General features: G+C 50.9%; 1 protein-coding gene across 1 annotated transcript; it reads right to left on the bottom strand.

The window, feature by feature from the left end:
- Positions 1-27,714, bottom strand: NOL6 (nucleolar protein 6). The gene is made up of 26 exons (XM_027656038.1): positions 27,709-27,714; positions 27,425-27,628; positions 25,933-26,049; positions 25,489-25,668; positions 25,056-25,224; positions 24,209-24,343; positions 23,902-24,065; positions 23,299-23,419; positions 22,887-22,945; positions 22,622-22,723; positions 22,018-22,133; positions 21,437-21,614; positions 20,926-21,048; positions 20,641-20,789; positions 19,812-19,887; positions 18,051-18,191; positions 17,637-17,754; positions 17,263-17,417; positions 16,863-17,026; positions 16,279-16,431; positions 15,013-15,110; positions 13,931-14,055; positions 13,694-13,783; positions 11,409-11,606; positions 3,520-3,621; positions 1-2,271 (listed from the first exon to the last, which is right to left on the bottom strand). Exons 1-26 carry the CDS (start codon positions 27,712-27,714, stop codon positions 2,122-2,124), a joined length of 3,393 nt encoding a protein of 1,130 aa, XP_027511839.1. The 3' UTR covers positions 1-2,121.

Here is a 27,714-nt window from a genome sequence, read left to right as displayed (position 1 = left end):
TATTTTACCCAAGGTTGGAGGAGAAGTTTTATGTCTTTTTAAAGGCAAAAAGGAAAGAGTAGCAATACAACATCTGACAGTGTAAAAGAAGCAGATTAAAGCAGAGGTGCTGCAGGGCTATGCCTACAAAGTACAACCTTCACAGACCCCACTGTGGGAGCTGGGTTGGGGAGGAGAGGGCAGAGGGGATTACAGCAGAGACTGTCTCTCCATAAATATTCCCAGGCAGGGAATAAGCCAGTGAGGGGATCCAAGCATCCCATGACAGCTCTGGGGAAAGGGTTGCAGGACCTTCCAGCCTGCCTGGTGAAGCAGAAGGCTGGAGATCAGCTCCCTTGTAAGCTAATGCAAGCTCCAGCACACACCCCTGCCCTAGGGAAAAGCAGACACATCAGTGAAGAGAATGTTCTGGACCAAAACGATTTGCATCCACAACATATAGCAGGGGGAAAAGCAAGGGCAGGATGGGACATGGAGGGAATAGGCAAACCTCTGGCACAAGGAACTCAAAATGTTGTCCAACAGTTGTGTTGGCAAATTTACAGGATCCAAATGTGAAACTGCATGTTCAGAGTGAAGGCAAATGGACAGAAGAAGCAGGAATGATCCAACAACTGAGGAAAATTACAGCCATTGCTGAAGGCTGACTGGGCAATTCCAACATCTAGAGAATGATAAAGCAGAACAAAGAGAAGATTAAAAATTAATCCCTAATTAGCTGCTTCTGAAACCTGTCGAAATCACTGCCTGCATCATTTCCTAATGGACCTGTCAACAGGTTCCTAGGCTGCAGGGGTCACAGCAGAAGTAGAATGTGCTGCTTTGTTCTCAGGTTTGAGATCTGTTTTGCCCACTAAGAGCTTTTGATGTTTTCAGTTTAGGTGTAGTCACAAAGCTCTTGCAAGCAAAGGACGGGCAATGGATTTTGTCTGCAGCCTGCCTCAGCCACAAGCACAGGGAAAAATGTTCCTCATAATTTTAATATAGCAAATATATCCCCAAACCAGGGATGCTGCGCACACGTATCTGCCCCCTAGGACACACTGTGCCTCCAAACACCCATCAGTGGGCACTAAGTAGACAGCACCAGCCCAGGGCCCCATCTCTGCCACAGCCCACTTTCAAATGCTTCAGAGAAAACATTTGAAAAACAAGTTGCAAATCTCCTCCACAAAGCATTAGGCCCTCTGCCAACAGCTGAAGAGGCCAGTAGGTCTTGAGGCAACACGTTTAACATCTCATCCAAAACGCCCCTTACCAAGCAAACAACAACAGCCTAGCTATCACGCTACCTGTACATCCCCCTGCCTTTCCAAGCCTGATCTGTTTTTGATGTCTGCAATATCTGCTGTCATGAAGTCTGTTTTCTTTACTCCACATCTGATTCACTTGTACTTTGCTGTTGGAACACGTGTGCTGCCTCCACCAGAGGAGGGGATGGGGAAAGTCCATTTGCTCTCTTCCCCCATCAGGAGTCCCAGTGATCATTTCACACTAGAGATATAACCCAACATCTCTGCTCACCGTAAGGTCACCTAGAGGAGGCTGCCCAGGACCATGTCCAGCTGGGTTTTGAGTATCTCCAAGTACAGAGACTCTACCATCTCCCTGGGGAACCTGTGCTGATGTTCGAACACCATCATGGTAAAGAAAAAGCATTTTAATTAGAATTTCTCACTGTGGTTCAGTAGAAAGGAATAACCTGGTCATTATGGAACAACTGTGTTTCTTTGGTTTTGCTAACCACTACAATAACAGCACCTGCAGTAAATTCCCAACCAAACTAGGAAACTGCCTTCCCACTGCACACCTCTGCCATAATTTTCAGACCTTGACATTTTCATGTGAACACAGCTTAGATTCCTACAATGAAACAGGGACACTTTCGAAAACTTTATCCCATCTTCATATCTTCTTCAAAATAAAAAGGTATTTATATTCTCAAAAACAATAACAGGTCCCATTGCTTTTCGTGAACAAGGCATATAAAGATAAATAGAGTAAAACAGTTCTGGGATTTAGAAAGCTAAAAGCCTTGTCTGGGACTGATTTATGAAAAGGAACAGTCCCAGAGTGAACAAACTGCTTCAAAACAGGCCATTCTGACACCTCTCAGTGGTCTTAGATAGTCCATTTCTCTGTACGAGCTTCCACACTTTTGACCAGGCCTTCTCCCAAAACCTCAAAGTCCTCCAGAATTGCTTCCACGTTGGGAACACAGACCAGCTCGTTGTTCAGGGTTGTCACCTTCCTTCCTTTCATGCTGGAGACCTGTGGGACACACATAAATATTGCACAAATGGGAGCACCTGCTCAGAGTTGCTTTGCAACCTCTGCCAGCATCAAGTAAGAAAATTCCTCTCTTGCCTTGTCACATCCAAACCCTGCTACTCCACTGCACCGAATTCCCCAAGTTTCACTTCCCAACACCATCAGTGCTCATTATTAAAACTACCAAAGTGCAAGAGTGACCCTTCCATCCCTTTTTAGGGCTGACCCTGGAGTCATAGTCCAAAGACTGCATGGAGTGAGGAAGCCAAGTAATGGCCAGGGGCATGGAGGAGATGGGAAGAGTGTGCAGATGCATGGCAGAGCCTGTGCAAGCAGAGCACACGGGGTGTGCAAAAGGGGCCACAGCACAAAACTGAGTAAGAGTTGCCTGGGCTCTGCTTTGCTCTTTGGTGGGTGTCAAGACTTCAAGTGGGAAGAAATCTTTGGCTCCACCAGAGGGAAAAGCAAAACCCTCATGGTTTAATCAAGCCACACTCAGCTCAGTGCAAGCATCTCCTTTGTTTCACCACTGTGAATAACTAAGTTTCACAACAGCAGCCTGGCTTAACGGCCAATGCCCTCTGGCCGTGAAGAGAGGGGAGATAAATCACCCACAGACTGACAGAAAAGCCTGGGCTGCCAACTCTGAGCCATGAGTAACCGGTTTCTTTGCGTCTTTCCTTCATAGAAAGCAGCATGAATCACTCCAGCACGCCTCACGCCTGGCTTAGCCACCCTCTAGAGTCTGCCAGCCCACACAGTGTAGCTGGAAAACAGTTGTGTGCATTGATAGGCTTTGAGCAGTAGGGACCTAGGCTTGCCGTTCCAGCCCAGCTTCTTCTGGGTTGGGTGTTTCTGGGTAAGATGCCCAAAGCCACAAGAATGGGAGAGCCTACTGCACACACCAAACGTCTTTGGCAAATGATGCATCACTCATTTCCCAGGAAGGGAGCAGGAAACAGCACCCAGGACAGAGAGCTCTGTTCTGACCCATGACCATGGTGCTGGGGCTTGTCCATGTCCCCTTCTCAGATCTGCTGATGACTGAGGGCACTGTGGACACAGCCCTGTCTTGGTTTCACCCATTCTAAGAAGGGACAGAACTGTGAGCTCCATTTCTCAAAGGGCTTTGGGGCTGATGAGACTTAGGCAAAGCAATTACAATGCAGAAAAGAAAAAAAAAAAAAGCCCTTCAAACTTCAGGGCATAAAGGTAATATGAAGCTTAAAGTGGAGCAAAAAAACTCACCTTAAAAGGCTGAGGCTGAAAGCTCAAAGGTTTCCACAAAACTGCAATCACTTCTCCACCATGCTTGTCATAGAAGAACATGGCAAGATCGCTGAAGGCATCCTGGGTAGAAAACAAGCACAGGTTGTGCCAGACATCCGAGAATCAGAGCCCATCCCTGATTCACTCTCCTTACATAGGAAGACACAGTAGTTCCACACAAGCCAGGACCAAAACTGAAACTCTTTCAGTGGATTCCCAACAAGGAAAGAAACTGGCAGCCCATGGACAAGTCCTAGGTGTCTCCTGCTGCCTCTTTTCCCACAGTCCTGATGGATACAGTTCACTACCTCCAAATTTTGCATGCAGATCTCACCACTGCCTCTTGCTGTCTCAGAGGACAGAAACATGATCTACCACCTCCCACAGGCCAGCAAGAGCACCCAGAAATCAGCATCCAGCTTTAGGACAGCAGCCCCCTTAGTGATGTCCCACTCAATGTCCCTCACCATGGTCTTCCATCAGCTTGACTTGGCAGTACCAAGCCCTCCTGGTGTCCAACAACTATGTCCAAGATTTCACAGTGCATCAGACAGAAAGAGGGAGGCCCTGCCAGCAGGCAATCCTGCCAGAATACATTCCACTACGTGGCAGCAAAGACAGACCCCAGTCAAGGACCTTTCACTGGATTCCAGCACCTTGAGTTCTGCAGTCTGTGCAACCAAAGTACCAAAGCTCCCTCTTTTCCCAGGATAAACCCTCCATGAGCTGGCAGCACACAGCATCCAAAACTGAAACATAACAGCAGAAATTTTAAGTAACATAGTTCTGGGAGGCGCAAAGAGATGAAAAGTTCAATGGAGGCACTGCAGGAATCTGTCCTCCTTGCCTCAGTGTTTCAGCAGCAGTGCCAGTGAGCATCTCCTTTGGTGGTGCTGGGCAGCAGAGATCAAAAAGAGATCTTGCACAAAGAGATGACTAAACCCCAGTCTGCCTTCCCTGAAGCCCACACAGGCTGGATTCCCAGAGGTGCAAGGAGGCAGAAGAGCATCACAGCAAAAGGAAACAATGCTGCGTGCAAGCACCTTTTCAAACCCAAAAGTCTGGCCCTACAGCTCATCACTCAACACGTTGATACCTAGAGATATGGACCTTGAGTGCAGCTGACCCAGACAGCCAAGAAGCTGCTCCCTGACAACGACACTGGTTCCTCCTCCATTCCCTTGGTTTCCCTGCTTTTACAAAGAGAAGTCTTGCTGGCATCACTGTATCCTGAGGTTTTCATGACGATGCGCATAAAAAAAAAAAATCAACACCAAAGGCAAGCTTGGAAGGGGTCTGCTATGGACATACCAGGACTGCAGTAGGAAAAAAAGGTGGACTGGGTTGGTGTTACCAGTGATCCTAAAGAGTAAGGTGGCACTTTAAGAATACAGAACTGATAAGCAAGGAGCGGTGGTGGTGCCTGCAACCTTCAGAGACAGATTTGAGTTTGGACTGCTGCTGCCCTCACAAATAGAGGGCAACACAATTAGGTCATCAAGCTGGAAAGATCCTGAGAACTGCCAGCTCATCTCATTCCACGGGTTCTTCACAGGGGCAAGGTTGGTCAAGGCATTATTTCACCAAACTGGCTAGAAAAACCACTGTCTAAAAATACATTGAGAAAGAGGCAATCCACCTTGGCATTTCTAGGCTGAGAGCACAGGTTTAGCTCAGAGCCCAGTCAACAAGGAAGACTCCTTGTTTAGCCAAAGGGCAAACAGCAGAGGGAGGGAAGGCCCAAGGAAGGGTAGTAAAGCTCCAGGCACGCTGACCACCAGTGTGCAACTTCCTGAACCAAAGGGGAGCAGAGCATGTGAGAACCTGAAAAAGCTCAGCAACTCCACAGGGCGAGGTCTCAAATGCCACACAGTGCTCCTTACGAGAAAGGTGTTTTTTTACAAGACACATCTTGCTGGACAGAAGCCAGGAGCATTTGCAGGAAAGGAAGCCTCCCAGGCTCAGATCATTTCCCAGTAAATCACTGTTTGGCCTGACACCCAGCACCTTTTTTTCCCAGATGCCTGGGAGCGGAGGGCAGATGTGAAAAGGATGGCATCCCATTCAAAATTCCAGCACTTGTGCTGCTCCCAGCATCATCCATGTGATAGTGCCCCGAGCCGGCCCACTGAGCTGTGGAGATGAACACTCAGCTCTTGGGAAATTGCAGCATTAAAAGGGTCTGGTGAATTAGTCACTGCACTTCTGTTTGTACAGAGGCTTGGGGAGCAAACAGTTCACTCTCCTTTCCACATCCCATGCTCCATGCCCAGGTGCCACTGGGCTTGTCTGAGCCTGCAAACACCTTTTTCAAGGGAAAGTTTCAAAAAAACAGAGAAAAGGCAATGAGTGCATTTGAACCTTTGTTCCCTTCTCAAGCTGCTGTATCTTTGGTTGCAATTCAGCTTTCAATGCCCAGGGAAAACCCTCTTGCCATCAGCAACAACAACTGGTTCCCATCTCACAGAGACATCACAGAGACAGCAAGCTCAGTGCTTCAATTTGGAGGAGCCTCATTGTCCAGGAAAGGGGTTTATGGCATTTGAAAGAAGATTAGATCAAGCTCTTTAAGGAACCATCTTTGTTGTAGGAATGAAAAGGATGGAGAAAAGTAGTGAGTAAAACAATACCCTGCTCTAAAATGGGATTACCAGATTAAGCAGCTCCATCTGAATCGTGGATTTTGCAATGAGCTAAGTGCTCATCACTAGTTAACTACCTACACTGTTGTTTAGGGGTAGGGGTTTTTTTTTATCTTACCATTTATCCACCCATTTTTTTCACTGCTTCTACCAACAGATCAAGCTCATTGCATTATAGCTACTGTAGAGCCTTTTAGGGAGGTCTCTGCACTCATGTGTCCTACAGTAGCTTTTCCTGGTTTGACAGCAGCTCAGATGGCAAATATATCAATTAACATTTGTTCAGTGCTCAGAGCATTTCAAGTGCTCTTAGCAAAGAATCTACCAGTAAGAAACCCTATTAAAAATACTTACTTCCAGCAAACAATACCATTTGTGGTTAAAACTTTCAGGTCTTTGTCATCCTACAGCGACCTGCCCCGACGTTCAACTTTATGTTGAACATAGACAGAGCCTTCCCCCACACCCCAACAGAGCAAGGAGCACTGTCAACCCTGGGCACTATGCTAAGGGTCACACAGTTGCTCTACAGCTCTAGGAGCAGGTGATTTCCTGCCACCTCTCCCCCTCCAGGGTCACAGACCCACATAGGAAGGTTTCCTCCCTACTGTGAGAGCCTGCAGAGTCTTTTCAGTTCATCTCTGCCAGTCTGGAGTCGCCACAGGAGGAGTCAGCCCTGCCAGTCAAAAGATGAAGGAAGCAGACTGCACTGAAAAGATTTCACCAGTTCCAGCTACATCCCATAACCACAGCTTACATACTGTAGGAGACAGAATTTTTACTATCATTAGTTCCTTCCTAACATGCAGTAGCAAGATACACATTCCTACACCATGGGAGGAAGAAAGGAAAGGGCTGTAAGTCTTCCTGATAGGTCTTGTCTGAAGGTGAAAGAAATGCAAAACATTGCTCTAAAGGGAAGGATGTTTACAGTAAAGCAGGAAATATTTTCCTGCTCATTCACACAGAAAAGATCTCACATATACGAGATGGTCAGCTCCTCTGCCACAAACTCTTCCTCAGGCATATGCAGCCCAAGAAACCTAAATCTCAGTGAACCACAGCCCATCACATCAGTGACCTGGTGAGACCAAAGACCCAGTAAGAAATGTGAGGTCTCTTAACAGCTGTAACACACACAGATGGACATGGCACAGGCAGCTTCATCCCATTTTCCCCACGAGTGAACAGCTCTGAGAGGTGACCAGAGCCTTTGGGTTTTGTGAGCTCCTGAATGCATGCAGACAGGCATGGCAAGCATATCCACAAGTCCTGTGTCCTCTAGGGTGTCTCTTGAGTCAGAGGACACCCAAGCCACCCTAGAGCAAAAGCTGCACTGACCAAGCCTTCCCACACCACATTCCCAGCAAATATCTGGGGGTTCTGCAGCTCAACAACCACGACACAGACCAGCAGTCATGATGGAGATTCAATGGGAGCCACATTTGAGAGACTTAATTTAGCCTTGCTGGGGAATCCTCACCAGGAACCTACCCAGAGTTGTTTGATGAAGTGCTCTGGACTGTAAGTTGCAGGAGGCTGGTGATGGCCTGAAGCTCCAGGGAGGAGCATCCCTCTTCTGTGGGATGTCTGGCACCTGCTTTCCCTCAAGAGCGTCTGTCTGCAAAGCCTTCTTATCTGGACAGACTCACAGAACAGGCCTTTTCTATCAGATCTGTCCTGGAACTGAAGAATTTGCTGCCTGAATCCCACAGCCTGCCTTTCATCTCTACCCCGAGCCTACCAGGCACCAGAGCAACTCAATCACACCAGTTCCTGCAGCACATCTCCTTGGAGCAGGAAAAATTAAAGCAGTCAGGACTCAACATCTACTCTCCTTTATTTTCTCCTCTGATTAGGCTCCTTGGAGAAGGCATGCAGCAGTCCTTCAGCTCCTGCCTTGTTAACTCCTTTGACTTGAGAAAAACAGGGACAAACAGGCTAGACAGGAGAGAAGTGGATCTCCTGGTTACTGGTCTAAGGACACTGGGGAAGAAGCTATTCCCTGCCCCTCTCAACTCAATCAGCATGCTAAGGCATTTAATCCCTATTTCATGTGTAAAGCTCAGTAAAGGGCAATGTTTCCTTTCTGCTCACAGAACACAAAATCCCACAGCATCTGTGTGACAGATGTCTCTTCATTGCTGTAAACCCACCAGGGCTGCACTGTCAGCCACAGCTACAGCCCTGTTGCTCAGTTCTGTGGTTTGTGCTATTTAAGAGAGAGCAAATTATTCCGAGTCAAAACCAGTCAGTGCTGCATCCAACTGCCTTCTCATCCAAAATCTCTCAAGGATTCACTGCTGTCACCACACTCCTTTTTGGCACCAACTTCTTGCTGCATTTGGATCATCCCCAGGGATCCTAGCCTGCAGGACAAGGAGGAGCAGCAAAAGCCAGGGAAGGATAAATACTCCAGGTATGGAGAGGCTACTGAGCAGAGCCAAAGTTGATGAAAAGGTCTTGCCTTTAAGGAATAACATCAGTACACTGAGACACAAAGCCAGATGATTTTTGATAGATAGAGCAGCTTCTACTGACATCACCAGTTTGCTGGTGGCCCTGAAGTGCAAAACCAGCTTTCGAGGCTTTCCAGCCCAAGTGGATGTGGCCAAGTTATCTGACAGCACATGCAGCATCACCTGTGTGATTATTCCAGGAGAAGAAACACCTGTTTGCCTGGAAAAATAGATATTCATCAGCTCCTTCAGGTCTGCCCACTGCTGATCTGGATGCTGTGAATGACAAGGGAACTGGTATTGCAAGATACCTCCAGTATGATGGCCACAAGGGAACAAAGCCATATCTATCTAAGAGCCTTCAAGACATGGAAAAGCCCCCTAGACAGGGATGCTGAAGCAGATTTCGGGCTCTCTACCCCATAGCACACTCCTGAGAGAAAGTTGTGACCAGTTTCTGCTCTGTTCCCTCCTAAGCACCCTCAGCTCAAAAAACAAGTGAATAAACCTTGCTTCTAACAAGGCAACATGACTTTTGCTCATATCCATGTTTCTTCACTGGGATGTTGGCATATTGGATTTAGGACCAGCTATAATTTCTAACCCAATCATACTCTATTCCACATCCGTATTAGAACAAACAAGCAGTAAAAATTCAGTCCAAGAAAGTCATAACTGCCTAAAGGATAATGAAAGCTGCTTTCCAGGGAAGTCTCTTCTACACCTTTCAGTTCCAGAGCCATTTACTGACACCAACTTGTCTAGAAGCATAAAACCATCCTATAAACTTCAACACACCCCTATGAGTTTCCTAATTGACTGCCTTATCTACAGCCAGACCTGCTGCAAGCAGTTAAGAGGCTCCCCAAAGGGCCTGCTCTCCCAACAGCCTCCAGCCGTGATTTCCTTCAAGCAGGCAGTCATCCTGCCAAGTTTCCATGAGATTGCTTAGCCCTGACCCCTTCAGAGACACAGAGGCTCCAGCTCCATGTATACAGGCATCACCAGTACCTTGGCAGCTGCTGAAAGGCTCTGTTCAGCTCTAGAACCCACTTCCAGCACCGTGCGAAGAAGGATTTCAGGCTTAAGAAACTGCATTTCCTACCCACATCTATACCCCTTGGCTGAGGTTTCATGGCAGAAGGTCAAACCTTCATCATTTATGGAATAAAAGAGGGGGGCTGGTCTTGATGTATTGACTCCTCAGATCAAGACACCAGGAAAGAAAGTGAAATAGCGAACAGTTCCAAATCTGCTTCCTGCTCCCTTTTAAAACTCTTGTGCAGGACGCTTCTCCGCCTCCTTCTGGCATATCCTGGACCCCAAGAAATCCCCCAGTGCTCTCTACAAACTGTCTGCAGGACCTCCAGGTCCACCTTCCTTCTCAAAAGCAGGAGAGCACTGGACATCTCCTCACCCGTGTCCTTCCAGCCAAAGCAGCAGTGCTACTTGCAGGGAAATTGTGGGACAATTTTGAGGTCTTTCTCAATTTCAAGAGGTCTTTCATGCACCCCTGTCTCTCACTTCCTCACCACCCAAGACTGTCCAAACCTGCTGTGGGTGACAGGAGGATTGAGGTTGCACCTTGCTAGACCTGGCAGCTCTACTGAGCCCACAGCAGATTCCTATGGGCACAGCTTATCATGCAATGCAGCTGGCACCGAGTTTGGGAGGTAACAGGAAACCTTGAAAGACACCCTTTCAAGTTTTCTGTGCCCACCTCCTAAGCTTACCTGTTTAAGGTGAAAGGGGAGCTTGAACTGAAAGAGCCCAGAATCTTGCAGCCCAAAACTGGAGTTTCAATTCAGGCAATATTCACAATGGTGGCCAAGCACTGGGACAGGGAGGTGGGAAATCTCCATCCCTGGAGACAGCAGTCATTCAACAGGACTGTGCTCAGTGCAGCCCGTGAAAGCTGGCTCTGCCCTGAGTGGGGAATAGGGCTAGAGAACTCCACAGCACCTTTCCTGCCAAAGCCAGCCTATGATTCCTACACTGACAGTTCTGACACTGCCCAGAGACTTCTGTGAATAAGGGATGATGGCACTTGAAAATCAAGGCAGGTTTTCATAAGAGCCCCACCTCTCTGCACACTAACATTTACTACATCTGAAGCTGGGAAGGGCCAAAGCTGCAGATGCTGCACATCTGCAAAGCACTGTCTGTCCAGATCCCACATGGATGCTGTCACCCAGCACCCTGCATATCTCCTCAGACTGCCGAGGCTTTGGCTTGGTCACATGGTGGGAAAGAACAAGGTCCATGACTTTGGATACTGATGTTCTCCACATACCCAACTACCAACTTCCTCTGTCATCATGCAGGTAGTCAGACACAGAGAGCCCTTCTGGCTCACACAACCATTGGCCTAACAGCAGGAAGCCTACTGGTACCACGTCATGGATACCTGCACATTTCCCCAGAAAATATGTGTGGCTACTGCCCATCATGCACACCAGTTGGTGCAAGAAGCTATGAGAAGTCAATTAACTGACTGGAGACAGATGGCTGCACAAAGATATCTTTGTGCTGAAATACAATATTCTTCAGCAAAAGTTCCGGGTGCTTTGTATCTGAGCTCACTCTCACATCAGGAGCACTCCCATTTCCATGGAAAGGGTGGTGCATTCTTCCGCTGAGGAAGCAATGACCATCCCACACAAAATACCTAAAGGTGTCACCAACCATGTCCTGCAGCGGCAGGCAAGCTGAATGCCAGAAGGCAGCTTCCCCCCAGGCAGGAGCCTCCCCCGCTGGCCCTGCTTACTCTCAGCTCCCGGAGGTAGCACTGCACAGGGTCATAATCCACCACAGGAAAGAGGATATTCAAGGCAGTGCTGTTCTTCACCACACCACGGGAAAAGGATTTTGGTGGCCGGTCCACGTTCTCCAGATGTCGAGGAATCTGTTTTGGATTCAGGTGGATTAGGACATCGTAGAAGTCCAAAGGAGGGCGGAAGACCATCTGCAAAGAGAAACGAACAGTGCCACTCAAAGTAGGACACAGGTGAGCAAGAGAGATGAGAAAGGTTTCCCTAGTCCTTGCCTGCATTTTATGCCCTTCTCCTTAGAAAGTAGTAAACCAAAGACACAACTTCTGTGAGATTAATGTTAGAAGTTTGCCACAGACCCCAGGAAGCCCACCTGAGCACATGGCACTGTGTTGGGCAGTTGAGAGAGGGACAGACAGGTGAGCTGAAACAGGAAACTGCACTGCACATGGCAGAGTCCCAGAATGAAGAGGGGAGTCAAGAAGCCAACAAGAGCCAAACAACACCCAGGGGACATGAGGAGCTGTGCAATAAAGGGATGGTCCCATCTGTCCAACACCATTTGCCCCAGAGGGCAGCAGCATCTTTAACCAAGCAGATGGAGGGTGAGAGCAAGCCCCATTAATGGAGGGGAGCAATCCCAGACGCATAAATATTTGGACAGGCAGGATCTAGCTGTGGATACAGCTGTATTAAAATGGAAAAAACTTAAAACTATGTGTTCATTTTTGTGGAACAAATGATGCAGAGACATGAACAGAGGCGTGGGACACTGCTCAACTTGGCACTGGCAGAAAACCCACTGTTCAGAGCTGGTTTAAAGCCAGGCTGGGGAGAACACACATGAAGAATATCAGCGACCAGCACTGACTCTCAGGTCTAGTCCACACAGTCCCCCTTTCCCACCCAGGTGACAAAGTCCATGGCTTACTGCATGTCCCCTGGGAGCAAAGAAACAGCTCATAAACCCATGTCTGCATCTGCATGAGAGTGGGCACATCCCCATCTGACCCAAAAGCAAAGACAGGAAGCCAACTTGGAGCACCCTCTTAAGTACACGGGTAGAGGAATCAATTCCAAAACTAGAAAGGCTTTTCTCTCCTCCCTGTCCCAAGCTTTGCTTACAAATAGATTACTAGCTCTGGAAACAACATCTTATGTTTATCCCTAAGGAACATCACAGGCATGGGAGGACACTGGCATGGACCAGATGGATAGCCTGGGAATGGGAACAGTTTCCACTGCAGCAGCCAAGAGGAAGGGAGACAGGAGGAGGCCCAAGGAGGCTAAGTCAAGGTGTTGGAAGGCTGCTATGGACAGGTGACAGCGCATTTTAGAAGCTCACCATCCCAAGCTCACAGTGCACCTCTTGATTTTCAGTTTTGAGTTGGCACTGTGACTGCAGCACACTGGACACATCTCATTCCTTCATAGCCCTGTAACACACTCCTACTGCCTCAAGTAGATTCTTACTTAATACTTTCAGTGGAAAATGCAGGAGAACTGAAAGCAGTGTCAGTAAATCCTTTTTACATTGCATAAGCAGAAAAAAATCCACTATATGTGTGCTGTTTTTTGATTTTGGTTTGGTTTTTTCCTAATGTCATATTTAACCACTGTTTGGCTTTTTTAGTCCTTTGAGCCTCAATTGCCCAGGTCACTAATTGGTACACCAACAAGTTACCCTTCAAAACACATGTATCTCCTTTCAAAGGGCAAATAAATATGTCTACATCTCTCAGGTCCATTTCAGTAATGGATGTTTCAACACACTTAAAAAATAAAATCACTGAGAAACTGAAGAGGGTTAAACTACTTATGGCCTTGCTCCTCCACTCAAAGCAAAATAACATCTTCCTAAAGTGGCTGTTGGTGTCCTGCCAAAACCTCCAACACCCTGAGCCTGGCTGGACTCAAGCACACAAGCCAGATTTGCCAACTACACCAAAAGTCTTCCACAGGAACCATTTGATCCGGCCATGAACACATGACTGATCTGGCACAGGAACATCGTAGGTTTCCTCGTGTCCCAGGAAAACCAGAGAATACAAAATAAATGTGTCCTAGTCACCCCAAGTTGCTATGCAGAACTGAGTCCCCCAGAAGCAGGGTGGCAGAGCAGGGCACCAGGCTCCATCCTCCTATCCTTGAGGCTTTTCATCCCAGGGCAACCGCGCAGCCACAGCCTGAATCCTCCCAACACATCCCAGTGATCACCACCGAAGACCAGTATGCTTTGCCAGAGCCTGAAAACCCTTGTGCTTGTGTCCCAGGGGGTTACCTTCACATCCTGGCTGTTGAGTGGGTCCATGAGCTGCTCCTCCAGGGCACGGAGAGACTCTGAGGCGAGTACGACGAGGCGCTGTAGGATCTGGGAAGGGGAAGAAAGCCAGAGGGTGAAACTCAGCAGTCCTGAATGTAGCAGGGGCTCTGCCCACTCACAGGGCTGCCAGAACCAGGCTGCTCTAGCACCAGGAGCAGGAACTGCCCACAGGGCTGGACAAAGGGCCCGGCTCACCTGTGCCGAGGGTCGGTCCTGGGTCCACATGGAGCTCCACTGGTCCTTGGGGGTGGCAATGAACATGACAGGGAGGCGAGAGCGAGCAGCCACAAACTTGTTCTTGATCTCTGTGCAGTCAGTGTCTGGAGAGGGCAGGCAGGGGGGTGAGATGCTCTGCCCCATCCACAACCCTCCGGCCTCCTCGCCCATCTATTGCAGCCCAGGGAAGGGCAGTACAACAGGCTTTATCCTCTCCCGCCCTCTGATCTCACAGTCCATATGCAACCAGAGCTCCTTCACCTTGGGCTTGCTCCACTCTTACACTTCCCTTGGCACTTGCCTGTGGGAAGTTCTGGAGCCAGGAGGCAGCTCTAGATGGACCTGAGCTCTAAACCCAAGCTGATGCACTCAGACATGGCAGGTACTGGCACTGACACAGGCTGGCAACTCATGTTATAAGCTCATGACAGAGTTTGTACCCAAACTCCGAGGGTTTTATGTTTTGGTTTTTATTTGCCCTCAAGCAGAGGAAAAAATAGCTCTTTAGCTCACTGAAAAAAAAGATGGAGAGTGCTTTGGAAAGTATCAGTTTTCAAAACCCAATTCTTTCCCAAGCAGCCTTACCTTTTTTTATAAATCAGTTTTAAAAGCCATGTGTAGCTATCTCTCCCCACCCCATAACTATGCAGAGCCAGGACAATCCCATGGTCTCTGCTGGCTCCTGGGGAAAGATGGCATGTATCCAAAAGATGATCAACAGACAAAACACAAGAGGGAAGGAACACAGGGCTTCGAAGACAAAACCACATCCAATAGCACCCAGGCTTGCCACAGATTTCAACAAGTCCAGAAGTAAAAGAGCATCATCACTGAGACCCACTTCTTCAAAGGCAGGCAAGGGAAAAAGAAACCCCACACTACAACCAAACCCAGCCTGTAGCCAAGTTGAGCATGACAGGACAGGAGGAAGAGTGGAAAATCTCCTTGCCCGCAGAAGAAGCTGTGATGCCTCCCTGTATCCAAGATCCCTGGAGCCAGGCACTGACTAAGGAGGGCTCAAGACCTTCATGTTGCAGCTCTCCTACCTCTTTCCTGCTCACCTGTGAGGCCAGTGTTTATGTTGACAATTAGAGGGCTGTTTTTCCAGTCAAAGGTTGCCAGCAAGTTGAGGAAGCGCAGGAACCCCACCTGGGGAGAGCTGCAAGCAGGACAAAACAGTTCAACACTGGTATTTGCTCTCCTGGTAGCAAGAAGGGCTGCACTTGGGGGTACTGAATGCCCAGCCCACATGCAGCCCAAGAAGGGATGTCTATGGTGGGAGAGAGAAGTCCAGGACAAGTTTGAGACACTTTCCCTTCTCCAAATCCCCAGGGAAAGCCTTTTCCCATTGTTCCTCTCTCCTCAAGGAAAACAGACAAGCACAAAGTAAAATACTGCCCCCAGGTTGCCCCATCTCCTGATGCCCTCCCCATCCAGACTCCTGGGTCTGGAACAAGAAGGAGGTGGAGAAAGGGCTGCTCCCATCTCTGGTGCAGGTCTGAACACCAGCCAAGTTCCCACTGCACCTTTTCCCCAGCAATACAACACGTGCATGAAGCCAGGCAGCTGGGAATATGGGGCTCCTGCTATTTTAGGAGACAGGAAAGCACTCTAGGCATCAGACTGTTACTCCTGCTACTTTGGGAAAGGAAACTGGACCCGGAGTGCAGGGCAGAATAACCTTTTGACTCCGTACAGAACAAAAACATTTCCTTTAACTTCATTTCACTTCCTCTGGGCCCTCTAACATCTATCTGCCAGGGGCCAGCAAGCAATTGGCTTATTTACCAACACAATGCTCCATTGAGCTTTCAGTGGCTAACCTCTTGTCCTTCCCTTGGAAGTCTTCTTCAGGAGGAAGAGAGGTTGGAGCCACTGGCACCACCATAACATCCTTCCTGGGGAACTCAGGAGCCCCAACATGCTGGTAGCCACAACTCAGCCCCCACCCTGCTTCTCCTGGCCATCACCCTCAGAACGAGGGGCCTCACCAGTCCTCCAGAAGGCACAAGACACCCTGTAGTTGTGGCACCAGCACCAAGAGGACATAAGGACACTCACTCCCATCCCTACCTGCTTCCCCTCTTTTTCCACAGTCCAAAAGGCAGGGGAAGCCACAGTCCTGCAATGCCAAGCACCTCCATCTCCTCTAGCAGCCATTCCCAAAAGGGCTTGGGACAGCATTTTGGCAGCACAGGGGCCTCATGCTGCCTGATGTGAACCCTCCCAACACCTCCTGCTCTGGCAGTATCCCATCCTTCCCCCATCTCATGTAAGGAAAAAGGCACTAAATCCCTGTCAGGCCAGCCTGGGTTCCTCATCCTCACCTGGGTGGTGTGAAAGGGGCTGGGTGGAGAAAGAGAAATGCCACAAGAAGGTCCACACACTCCTCAGAGATGTTGTCGCTCAGGAGCTGGGCACTGACCCAGCGCTTGGCCAGCCGGGAGGTGCTGCCATAGACAGGGTGCTGCTGCTGGAGCCTGCGAGGAGGGAGACAAACCACTGCTCAACCCACACACCCAGGACCCACAACTGCCCTTTGGCATTCGGCAAGGAAGTGAGGGGCAAAAATATGACAGGAACATGTACAGAGCATTACAAGCACAGGGCACTTTCTCCAGGCATTGATGGGAACAAAGGGAAAATGCTGCCTCGTGCTCCTGTCTAACCATGCTGCTCTTTGATACTTGTCTCCCCATACCAATGACCTCAGGGTGACAACTGGTGCCACCCACACCCACATTCATCTCTTCACTCTCCCAAAGAGCCTCCCATGAAGTGGGCTAAGGGCCGCTTCCCACAGTAAGATCCTCTACCCACCAACACCCTCCAGCATCCAAGAGCACCTCCACAATGGCCTCCAGCCCCATCCCACATCCTGACCCCTCAGGCAACCTTCTGCCTCACCTACCCATGCAGAGAGCTGGTTAGATAGGGCAAATGCAACGTCTCCCACTCCAGCTGACGAGATTCCTCTGTGTCCTGGTACTTCAACAACCCTTCTGGGGTGACCACTTCCTTCAGGATCAGGGGCTCCCGGTGGTAGGCTACTTGGAGACGGAAAACGTAGCCATCCTGAGATGGGACACAAGCTGAAGTCAGGCTTGGTGGTAACATAAGCAGGCTGCTATGTGTTATGCTGCCTCTCAGAAATACAACAGCAGCATCCTGACATCAGTGCCATCTCACCACACTCTATCCTAGGTCCACCATCCAAATCCTGGTTTTGTCCAGTGGGACCACTGCCACAGCCCCCCCCACCTGTTTCCTCAGTAATATCAGGTCTGGGGAAGGTCCTGGTTGCCCCCTACCTTGTACACATCAGTGTGGGTGGCTGCAGGTCTGCAAAGCAGCTGGTGCTGCTGACGGAGGAGTTCAGCCAGCTGGAGGTGGAAAGCTGCCTTGATACGCTTAATGGCTTCCTTGTCCTGTGGCCACTGGCCACTGCCTTCCATGTGGCAGATGACTGGGGGCAAAGGGATAGCAGGAGGTCAGTGAGTCCCACACAGAAATCAGGTGTTGGATAGGGGTGTCCAGAACTAGGGATTACAGCAGGAGAGTAGGAGAAGCCAAGGCTTTGCTTCAGCCTACAGCACTGCACTGCAGCAATAACAGAGCCAGTATTGCTGCTTGCCTCCACCTCCCCCCACGAAGTCATCTCTCACTCACATCTCTCCCCACTTACTCTTCAAAGGGGTTATGTAGGCTGGGCAGGGCTTCTCTTTCGAAGGAAGCAGCAAGTGCTTGATTCTGATTAGGTTATGGAAGGAATAAATCGGCTTCATGGGAATAGGAGGGAAGACCTGAAAGAGAACAGCCACCCAGCAACTGAGAACAGGGAGCAGAAACCTCAGGGCAGCGTGCATCCCCTCACTCCAACCTCCCACCCCAGCAAAGCCCTCCAGCACAGAGGCTTTAGTCAGCTTGTGCACAGCTGGCCCAATGGCAGAACAGCAAAGAAGAGGCACCACATTGCCCCAGGGGCTCTCAGGAGCCACAGAACCAGAGAGTGACTAATTCTGTGGGTCCTCCCCCACCCCAGGGCACACCCTCAGCTCCCTGCAGACCCCCATGCCCGGCCATGGCCCGGGACACTCACATCCGTGTACCGGAGGGCTGGGTGGACACCCTGCACAGCCGTCACCGTCAGCGGCAGCTCCTTCAGGTTCCAGAGCTTGCGGCTCAGGTCGTCATAGGAGCAGACGACACTGACCATGGCCTCCTCGCCCATCCCCGACGCCTGTGGACACACAGGGAGCCTTTGCATCCACTGCCCTCACTCCCGCATACCCACCCACCTCACCTCCCTCATGGGAGGGAGCGGCATCGCAGCCACGCTCTGAGGAGCCAGCACTGCCACCCCAGGGAGCAGCTGCTGCTGCTGAGGGCTCTCAGCAAAATTGGGAGGTAAGAGAGAGAGGGAAGACAAGGGCAAGGGTGTCTGTGGCTCCCCTAGCAGGCACAGGCATTCTAGAGGCTGCGTTTCCAGTGGCAAGTAAAATTATTTCTTTTGCAAGACACTAAGGCAGCACCAAGAGCTATACTGCCAGCAATCACCCTAGGAAAGGAGACACCAAGACTGATCTGGGACTAAAGAGATCACATACCAGCTAGGTGAGAGCTCTGTTACTGTCTCCCCACCAGTTACCATGGTGCCAACAGACGCAGCATTTAACAGAAAACTGCACCCACTACATCCTTAGCCAAGGCGAAGCTCTGAAGCGTGACAAAAGCAAGGACAGAAAATATCCAGAGCATCACAGGAGGGGGAGGGCAGATGAGAAGCACTGAAAGGAAAATTGCTGCTGCCCTTGCTGCTTCCATCTCCCCAAAGCACAGCAGAGGGGCCTGCACAGGGAGGAAACATCACTGACACCAAAGCACCAGCTCAGGTGCAGCCTGGGCTCTCCAGCAGAGCAGCAGCACCCTCTGCAGGGTGTGCCACGAACGACAAATCCCCTCCTGCCCGTGCAGGGTTGCAAGGGATTTCCTTCATCTGCTGGAAGAGACACACAACATATGGATCTCTCCAGCTCACCACACAACAGGCTGTGAAAACCAGCATCTCATCCCAAATCTGACACACCACTCTGCCCAGACCACAACTGGTCCCTGTCACAGGAGATTCTTTCCACAAAACCTGCTCCCCTTTGATCTTAAAAGGGGAAAGGAAACAATTTCTTTCTCCATCCAACAACAAGGTAAAGAGCTTGTTTTATAAAAGTGACACCAACTAAGTGGTGTCAAAGTGCTCATGGCTCATCTCCAGGCTTTAACAACCTGGTGACCAGAAGTGGGGAGGGGGGCATTTCCCAGCCTCCAAAATGCATCTTTTCTGTCTGAAAGTGAAGCTTCTTTGTTTCAGCTGCACATTCAGCTGCAGCACGATCTAGTACTTTGCTCCTTGATAGAAAGGATCCTTTTCCTGGGTTTCCCACCTGGACCTAAGGGATGAAGGCACAGAGTTGCATGGTCCATGTCCTGAAGGATATAGGACCTTAAAGGTGCAGCCAGAAGAGCGCTGTGGGACAGTAGTATATCCTCAGACATGTGGACAGAGGGCAAATGAGCAGAGGGTAGGACAGTGGGAAGCTTGCAAGGAGAAACGAGGCGTGGGCGATGCCAAAGCAAGAGGATTTCACCAGCTGTATCTCAGCTGCCATGAAACACTTGGCAGATCCAAGGAGAGCACCATGCTCCTAACCAAACCAGCCACAGGCAGGAATTTTCCTTAGCCTCATTACATTCTCTTGGGAACCACTAAGCTGCCTTGGGGGCCACCAAAATGACCTCCCTACAGCCCTCCCGTTACTGCCCTTCCTGGAGAAAGCCCCAGCCCCACTTGGGGGAGCAACCATACCTTTTGCCCAGTCCTGATCACAGATTCCAGCAGGGCTCCTGCGTAGCAGATAGAGGATTCAGGAATGTCCGCATGGCTATGTGGAAGAAGACAACAGAGCATTAGAGCTATGACATGTCAACCTATTCATCCTGATACTGTATGCTACACAGGCATGGGTCAGTCCAAGGATGAGAAATCCCTTTATAAAGGAAGGTCCTGGTGGGAAGACCAATCTCTGTGCGTTCCTCCCATGCCCAAGTTATGTACCCAAAGCAGCCCAGCAACTTGTGCAGCTTCACAGGATTCAAAGCCAAAGCCACCAACCTGCAGCCTTTCCTCACAAGACCCATCCTCAAGTCAGGACAAAGAGGCACAGGCAACCCCTTCATTTTCTGCAAGAGGGTCTCATTTTTGGCTGACAGTATAAACTACAGGGAGGCTTTCCAATGCCATAGGTAGACCCAACTTTGTGAACCACTAGAAAGGCTCAGAGGATTTCATGAAACGTCCTGCAAGGTCCAGACAGCTTCTCTTCCAGCTCTGACAATCAGTGTTCCGTCATCCCACCTGCACATAAGGGTAGGACCATGCAGCCTCCTTGCCTTTAGCATGACCTTCAAGCAGAGGTAATGCCTGTCCACCCCACCTGCTCCTGGGAAGCAGCTCCCAGCATCAGGACAACTGAAACAACTTCCAGGTTTCACAAAGCCAAAATTACCCACAACATCCCCCAAAGCACGAAGCTGACAAGGGGGTTACCAGGGACATGACACAAGCCAGGAGAGCAGCAGTGACCCCCACAGAGCTGCAGGTCCCCTGGCCTCAGCTGCTGCTCAGTGCAACTTACAGCTTCAGCAGGTGCCTGACAATCTGCTCAGGAATGAGGCGTTTCTGGCAGGCAGTGCTGGCCTCCCACACCACGGCCTCACAGATGCTGCCATCCTGGAACCGCCGCAGCTCTGACTTCTCTCCCCAGAAGGTCCGGAACTCCAGGGCCTGTGGGGGGACATTGACCAAGCCAGGCCAAGGACACGAGTCACTCCCATGACCATCAACCAGCCCTGCAGCCATGGGCAACAGTACAGCACCAGCTCTACTCCACTCTGTCTGGCACAAGCAGGGCTCCCCTCACCTCAGGGTGATCAGCCTGTGGTCCCTTCTCCAGCGTGCTGGCAGCAAACTCAGGAACAAACAGGAGCCCAAACGTCAGGGACCCAATATCCTTGTGTTTCGGGGGATCAGCATCAACTGACCACTGTGGGAAAATGGGGAACATGAAGCAGAAGGAGAGATGAGGTTGATGGACCAGCAGCTACCGGGATACTGGGTTGTTAGATGAACCTCCTGCTACATGCTCCCAGGCACCTGGACAAGCACAGACAGGGAAAGCCTAACAGGTCTCCCTGATATAAAAAAAAGGATTTTTCACCCTGCCACATTACTGGGCCAGGAATTTTGCCCAGATCAAGCCATCCAGCTGCACCCCACACCCTGGTGCAGAGCTCCAGGTCCTGTATTCCCTACAAAAGGTACATGCCTGTCTCCTTTCCCAGTGAGCAAGGATCCCCTCCCTGGCTCCCACAAGAGACGCACAAGACTCCATGTGTTGCAAAGGATGCAGTGTCACTGCCAAGCTGAATTACCTCAGGGATCTGGGGCAAGGAGTGAGCCACAAGCAGTGCTCTCTTGGACAGACCACGTGCCAGCAGTGAGACAATGAAGGGTAGGGCTGCAGCCACGTAGTTCCCACCCCGATCCATCAGCTCATTCAGCAGCTGCATCTTCTTGCAGGTACCCTGCAGCTTGGAGACATGCTTCAGGCTACAAAGAAGAGGAGAAGCTGGTCACCTACCTCTGTCACCACATCCTTTCTGAGAGAGAGAGACATGTTAGAAGATAGATAAAGTGGGGAGCTGAGGGTCCTGGCCCAGGATGGGGGCTAAAAGAATGCCCTTTTGCATCTCAGGATGCACCACAGGTGATACTGGTCCTTGGGACAGTCAACATTCCCAAAGGCTAAAGCATTGCCCCTCTTTCTGGGAGGCTATCTAGACAGTAAAAGCAGAACAGCCAAGTGCAAGAGGTATCAGTGTCTATCTCAGAGCTTAGCAGGGCCACCTCCCACCAGGTAGGCTCAAACCTAACCCAGTCCAAAGCCAGAAACAGCCTACTCCTCTCTGAACAGAGTCCCTCAGCATCACCTCACCAGCACAGCAAGACTCACTGGAAGATGTGGTCAAAGGCTCTGAGTATGGGCTTTGGAGTCATGAGCAGTGCCTGAAAGCCATCCACCATCCGGTCATCCAAAATTTCCATGGAGCACTTGGCTTCAAACTGGACCTAAGCAAGGAGATAAGACAGTGCAAGAGTATGAATGGGAAGGGAAAAGTGAAGCAAATCCCTCCAGCAGTGATCACCAATGCTCCTCCATCAACCATGGCCACCAGCACACCCTGATTCCAGACAGCCTTGGTCCTCAGCACGAAGCCAAGTGACCAACAACCTTGATACCCCTGACATCAAGGTGGTTTTTCCTCCTCCAAAAAAGTTACATCTGCTAAACAGCTGCTTGGCTTCACCCAAAGGTACCCACAAAGAGGAAAACAACTTTCCTCCATCATTCAAGCAAGACAGATAAGGCAGCACTACATCCAAGTCTTAAAATTCACTTCCAAGCTTCAGAGCTGGAGATGTTAAAAGCTTCAAAAGCAACACTGAATCTCCTCCTCAGGTCCTCTGTCCTCCTCCAAGACATCTAACCACTCTCTGCCTGCTTCAGCTCACTCCTAAGACAGCATCTCAGGGTGCCACAACAATCCGCTCGGTACCTGGTGGTATTTGCTGGCAGTCATATCAGCACAGAGGTTCACCAGCCCAGAGGGATCCACAAAGACCACTTCAAATGCCTGGTGGAAGTCATCCAGGGCAGGCTGGAAGAGCAAAATGGTCCTTAGTGCTACAGCACAGCACAGACACCAAGACACCCCAACACTGCTGCTGTCTGACATCCCTGTGACAGGCACGTCCCTGTCCAAGGAGCACTGGCAGTACAGCCAGGCACAGGCAGGAGACCCCCCACAGAGGGTCACTTACCAAGGAGGGATCCACATCCTTCACTAGACTGATCCCTGTCACGCTCAAGTCAGTGGTGGCTGTGGGCAGACAGGAAGGAACAAGTCACACCACCATCCACATCTCCCTCACTGGTGACAGTGGCACAGTTATGTGCCAGTACTTCCGTGGTTTCACAACATTTAACAGTGCTACAATGCAATGCCAGAATCTACCTTGTGATGGGACCTACCCACCCCTCTGCAAGCTGCACCATCCTGCCCCAACCTGCTGACTTATTCTGTCCTGTCCATCCCACCCACAGAGTCTCAGCATTAGAGAGAGAAAAGCCACAATTGCCTCTTTGCCTCTTCCCCAACTGTGTTCAGGCTTTGTGCAGAGACTCTGCTGATACCGGGCTTTCCTTGCTCAGAGAGGCCCCCTGGAAACTCACCCAGGAATTGCAGAGTGCTCCTCAACACCTGGTACCCACTCATCATCTTGACAATCTTGCGTTTCATCAGCAGGTAGGCAACCAGCATGGAGACCAAGAAGCCACTGAAGCACCCCAGGCCCTGTGAAAACAGAAGACTGAATCAACAAGAGCTCAACAAGGCCACCATGAGAGAGCCCAGAGGCCACCTACATCACAGCTTCTGGCCTCTGTCATCACCAGTGGAGTAGACCCTAAGCCCCAGCCCTGCCAGGAAGACGTCAAGGCAAACCACTGTACAATGAACATATGGATCCCCTTACAGGAAGGCAACACCTCAAAGTTCTTGGGAAATGGGATGAATTACAAAAAAAAACTCACAATCCAAAACCCCACTGTATTATTCCACAGATCTCAAAGAAGCATGATTGTCAGGTACCACAAACTCAATGCAAAGCACAGGTTAGGATGGAGCTCTGTGAAACCTAACACAGCTCAAAGCAGAGCCACAAGCCCACCACCCCATCCATCAGGACCAAACCACCACCTTTTCACCCTAGGAAGGACAGCAGGGCAAAGGCAAGTTAGCCAGGTAAGCAGGGCTTACCTTGGCACAGGACATACCTTGCTGAGCTGCCGCTGGTTCAGCCAAACTTTGAGGAGGGCCAGGCCATCCTTCATGCCTGGGAAGTCAGTGGCTGCATTAGACAAGAACTGCAGGTGGGAGAGCATCACTGTGTCACAGAGGATGGAGTTGTTGTAGTGAGGGGTCGGGGGCTCGGGGGTTCCTGTATGGGGAGATGACAGCACGTTGGACACAATCACGAACCTCCTGCTCGCAGACAAGGGCTGCGGTGAACCCACCTGAAGGCACTGGGTGCAGTCTCTGCTTGAGGCAACAGCCTCATTCTCCCCCAGTGCCGGGCCCTACCTTCTTTGGGAGTGCTCTGCTCCATGAACCAGGCGGTGCGGACATTGTTCTTGCTGGGATGGAAGCGGCTGGGTTTGAAGAGACCCACATCAGGACAGGCATGGAGTCGGACAGTGACCATCTTCTCATCCTTGCCTGTAAGCACCAGAGGGTAGGTTAGCAGGAGGAAGAGATGTCAGAAACTAACTTGAGAACACAGTGAGCACCCCCAGCTTGGGGAAAGTAAAAAGCTCCTTCTGCAGCAGCGGAAATCATCTCTAAGCAGAGAGTGACCACATCCCAGGGCCAATAACGCTGAAGTCACACTGCTTCTGTTCAAGTCCCATCTTTCTCCCCACTGGCCAGCTTAGTATCCCAGCACTTTCCTGCCTGCCCTGGTCTCCCCATGCCACACCTGTCCCAGACCACAACCCGCTATCTCCTGGGGGCTGTGGAAACATCCCACATCATCTCATCAGGGAAGAGCCAGGCTGCACACAGGTCCCCGGGGAAGGCAGGAGGATAGTGGGGAGCAGGGATGAGTAAGAAAGGATAGAGCTAGACATAGACATGTTCTGTAGGATCTACTTTTTTTTACTCCTTGAAGTATCCACAGGGTGGGCCAGCCAGCAAAGCTGGGGAGCCCAGCCAAGATGCAGAGGGACTGGCAGGGGAAGAAGACCTTGAGGTCCAGGCTCTGGGTGAAGGGAGAAAACAATCTGGAAGCATCCAAAATCTATCACCAATCATGACAGCAGCCCCAGTGATCCCCCTCCACAGGGCCTGTTATGTGGCATGAGACTACCACTCTCCACCCAACACCAGTACCCAACTCACACCCCCCATGAGAGCAAAGCTCAAGTGCTACCTCGAGGCCTCAGGAGCAGGATGGGTTTCAGATGGTTGCTGTTCATGTAGGCAAACTTCACACTGCCAAAGAGCTTCTCCTTGGAGAAATGCTGGGCGATGTGGGACAGGTACAGAGCTCTCTTCCGGTGGTAGCGTTGATTCAGATTATCTTTGTCCTGGAAGATTTCCTGGGAAGAGAAGGATGGGGCAATCCCACCTCACCTGTCTGCAGAGCCCAGTTCAGCCTGAAGCACCACACCACCCACACCTCTCCCTGGCCCCGACAGAGCAACTGCACCCCCTGGCTCCTCGTGGAAGTCACCACACTGCACATCCAGATGCTGTAACTTCACTGAGGAATGGAGAGGGCAGGGTAGGGGGCACGGAGGACAGGAGGGGACAGGGCCCAGCCAGGCTCCAGGCCATTCAGGAGCTGGCACAGCCACACTCACCCGGGGCATGATCACTGCCACATCCACATTGATCTCCGGCTTAACGCAGGTGCCCAGCAGGTAACTGCCCACCACCTTCAGCTCGGCTGGGGGCACAAAGTGGAACCTCCCCTTCACACTAAACGGCACCTGCAGGAACGGGACCTTCACATCCTTGGAAAGCCAGGCCTGGTCGGTGAGCTGGGAACAGACAGGACACATGGAATGCTCTACGCACAACCAAGAGCAGATGTGCAGGGACCGAGACCCCTCTCCCCACACAGCTGTAGGACACTGCACCCAGGGCTTACAGACAGTTTCTCCCTTTCCCCTCTAAGATAAAGCAAAGTATTATTTGTTCAGCCCCTAAGGGAGACGGTCCATGAGGATCTCTGCTTGCACAGCAACAGCACAGCCTGCTCCATACAGGGACCTTGACACCTCCTCCACCCCTCTGGAACATACTTCAGTTTCTGTGGTCTCTGGGAGGGCGCTCAGCAGGCTGTTAATTTCATGGAGGAAGGCATCAATCTTCTTCTTCTTCGTCTCCTTCAATGTCACCTCCTTCAGAAGCTCTTCAATCTGTAGGGGGAAAGGGGACCCTCAAAGGCAGCTGTAACACTGGAATCGCTCCTGCCCTTTACCTTGTCCTCCAGCACCAACCATGATCCTGGTGCAGAGGGCAGCAGGTGAGCTGGTGAACACACCAAAACTTCTCTACAAACCCTGCCTGAAGCTGGCAGCTCGATCAGCTCCTGCTATCTTCTGTGAAGTGCTGGATTGCAATCAACTATCCCACCAAGGACCAGGCAAAAAACCCCAATGTAATTCACACAAGCATAGCTCTCAGGAAGGTTTCTTGTATGACAAGAGAATCAGTACAAAACAACCGTGCAGGTTCTAACCACAAACCAGCCCCTAGAGATCCTGCCACCAACACCAGCAAGTAGCCAGAAGATCAAAGCTGTTCCTCATAAAAATCACCAATGTTACAACCATCTGAAGGATGGGATGCCATCCACAGGGAAGTGGACAAGCTCAACTGGGCCCATGGGAATCTCATGTGCTTCAAGGCCAAGTGCAAGGTGCTGCACCTGGGTCAAGGCAACCGCTGGTATCAATCCAGGCTGGGGAATCAACAGATCAAGAGCAGTCCTGCCAAAAAGGACTTGAGAGTGCTGGTGGATGAGAGGGCTATAAGAGAGCAGGAAAGAGAGTTTCTACAAGAGCATGTAGTGACAGGACAAGGGGAAATGGCTTTAAACTGAAAGAGAATAGGTTTAGATTAAAAATTAGGAAAAAATTCTTCCCTTTGAGGCCCTGGCACAGGTTGCCCAGAAAAAGTGTGAATGCTGAATCCCTGGAAGTGTTCAAAGCCAGGCTGAATGGGGCTCTTATCAACCTGGCCTAGTGGAAGGTGTCCCTGCCCCTGGCAAGGTATTGGAACAAGATGATCTTTAAGATCCCTTCAACCCAAACTCTTCTGTGATTCTGTGATCTAGTCAACAATTGACCTCCCCCAAACACAGACGGCTTCCTATCCCAGGACATAAGAAACATCGTCCTGTCCCATCCCGAAGCCGGTTAAAGACAGCAGCTGGGTACAGCTGACCATGTAACCTCCTCATCTCGGTGAGCAACAGATCATCGCAACGAGGGACGCAATGGTCCTGCTTTTACCGAGCCGCAGCTCTGTGTCGGAGAAGCTCAATTTTAACACTGTAAAAGAAGCACAGATCCTGGCGCGGGATGTTAACAGGACCTACAGTGAAAAAGCCTGTGCTCTCTGTGTCCGCCCCATGCGCAGCTGCTGCAGAGCAGCGGCCGCCGCCCGGATTGAGCAGGCCAGGAGGGCTCAGGGGCCTCTTCCCCAGGCGGTTCCTGGGAAGCTCCGGGTCCAGGGTCCCGGTAGAGTCCCCCCAGACAGGCAGAGCGCGGCGCCCACCCGCGGGCTGACCTGCAGGCGGAGCAGGCTGGAGTGGAACAGATCCTCCGTCTCCTTCAGCTGGCTCAGCTCCTCGCTGGTCGGCGGCTTGTAGAGCTCGGCGCGGCTCAGCTTGGCCGGCTGCGGGTCCCCGGGTGTGGGGGCCGCCCGCTTCCCGCCCCGCGCCGGGGGCTGCGGGCCCTGCGCCGCCGCCTCCTCCGCCGCCTCCGGAGAGCCCTGTGGGGAGAACACAGCACATCACGGCTCGGCTCGGCCCCGCCGCCCGATCCCCCCCGCCCGACCCCGCCGCCCCTCACCGCCAT

The sequence above is a fragment of the Corapipo altera genome, unplaced genomic scaffold (genome assembly GCF_003945725.1).
Source record: "Corapipo altera isolate COAL_440 unplaced genomic scaffold, ASM394572v1 61553, whole genome shotgun sequence".
In the NCBI taxonomy this organism is placed as follows: domain Eukaryota; kingdom Metazoa; phylum Chordata; class Aves; order Passeriformes; family Pipridae; genus Corapipo; species Corapipo altera.
The sequence above is the reverse complement of the archived record's forward strand: the minus strand, read 5'-3'. Positions and strand labels throughout refer to the sequence as shown.

Bases quoted from the DNA above. Each gene is read 5' to 3' on its own strand.
- NOL6 (XM_027656038.1), bottom strand. The intron at 21,615-22,017 runs GTGAGTCTTGCT...TCTTCTTTGTAG, and splicing joins GCCTTTGACCACATCTTCCA to CCTGAAGCATGTCTCCAAGC. The intron at 17,027-17,262 runs GTAGGGGGCAAC...GTCCCATCTCAG, and splicing joins CCCACACTGATGTGTACAAG to GATGGCTACGTTTTCCGTCT.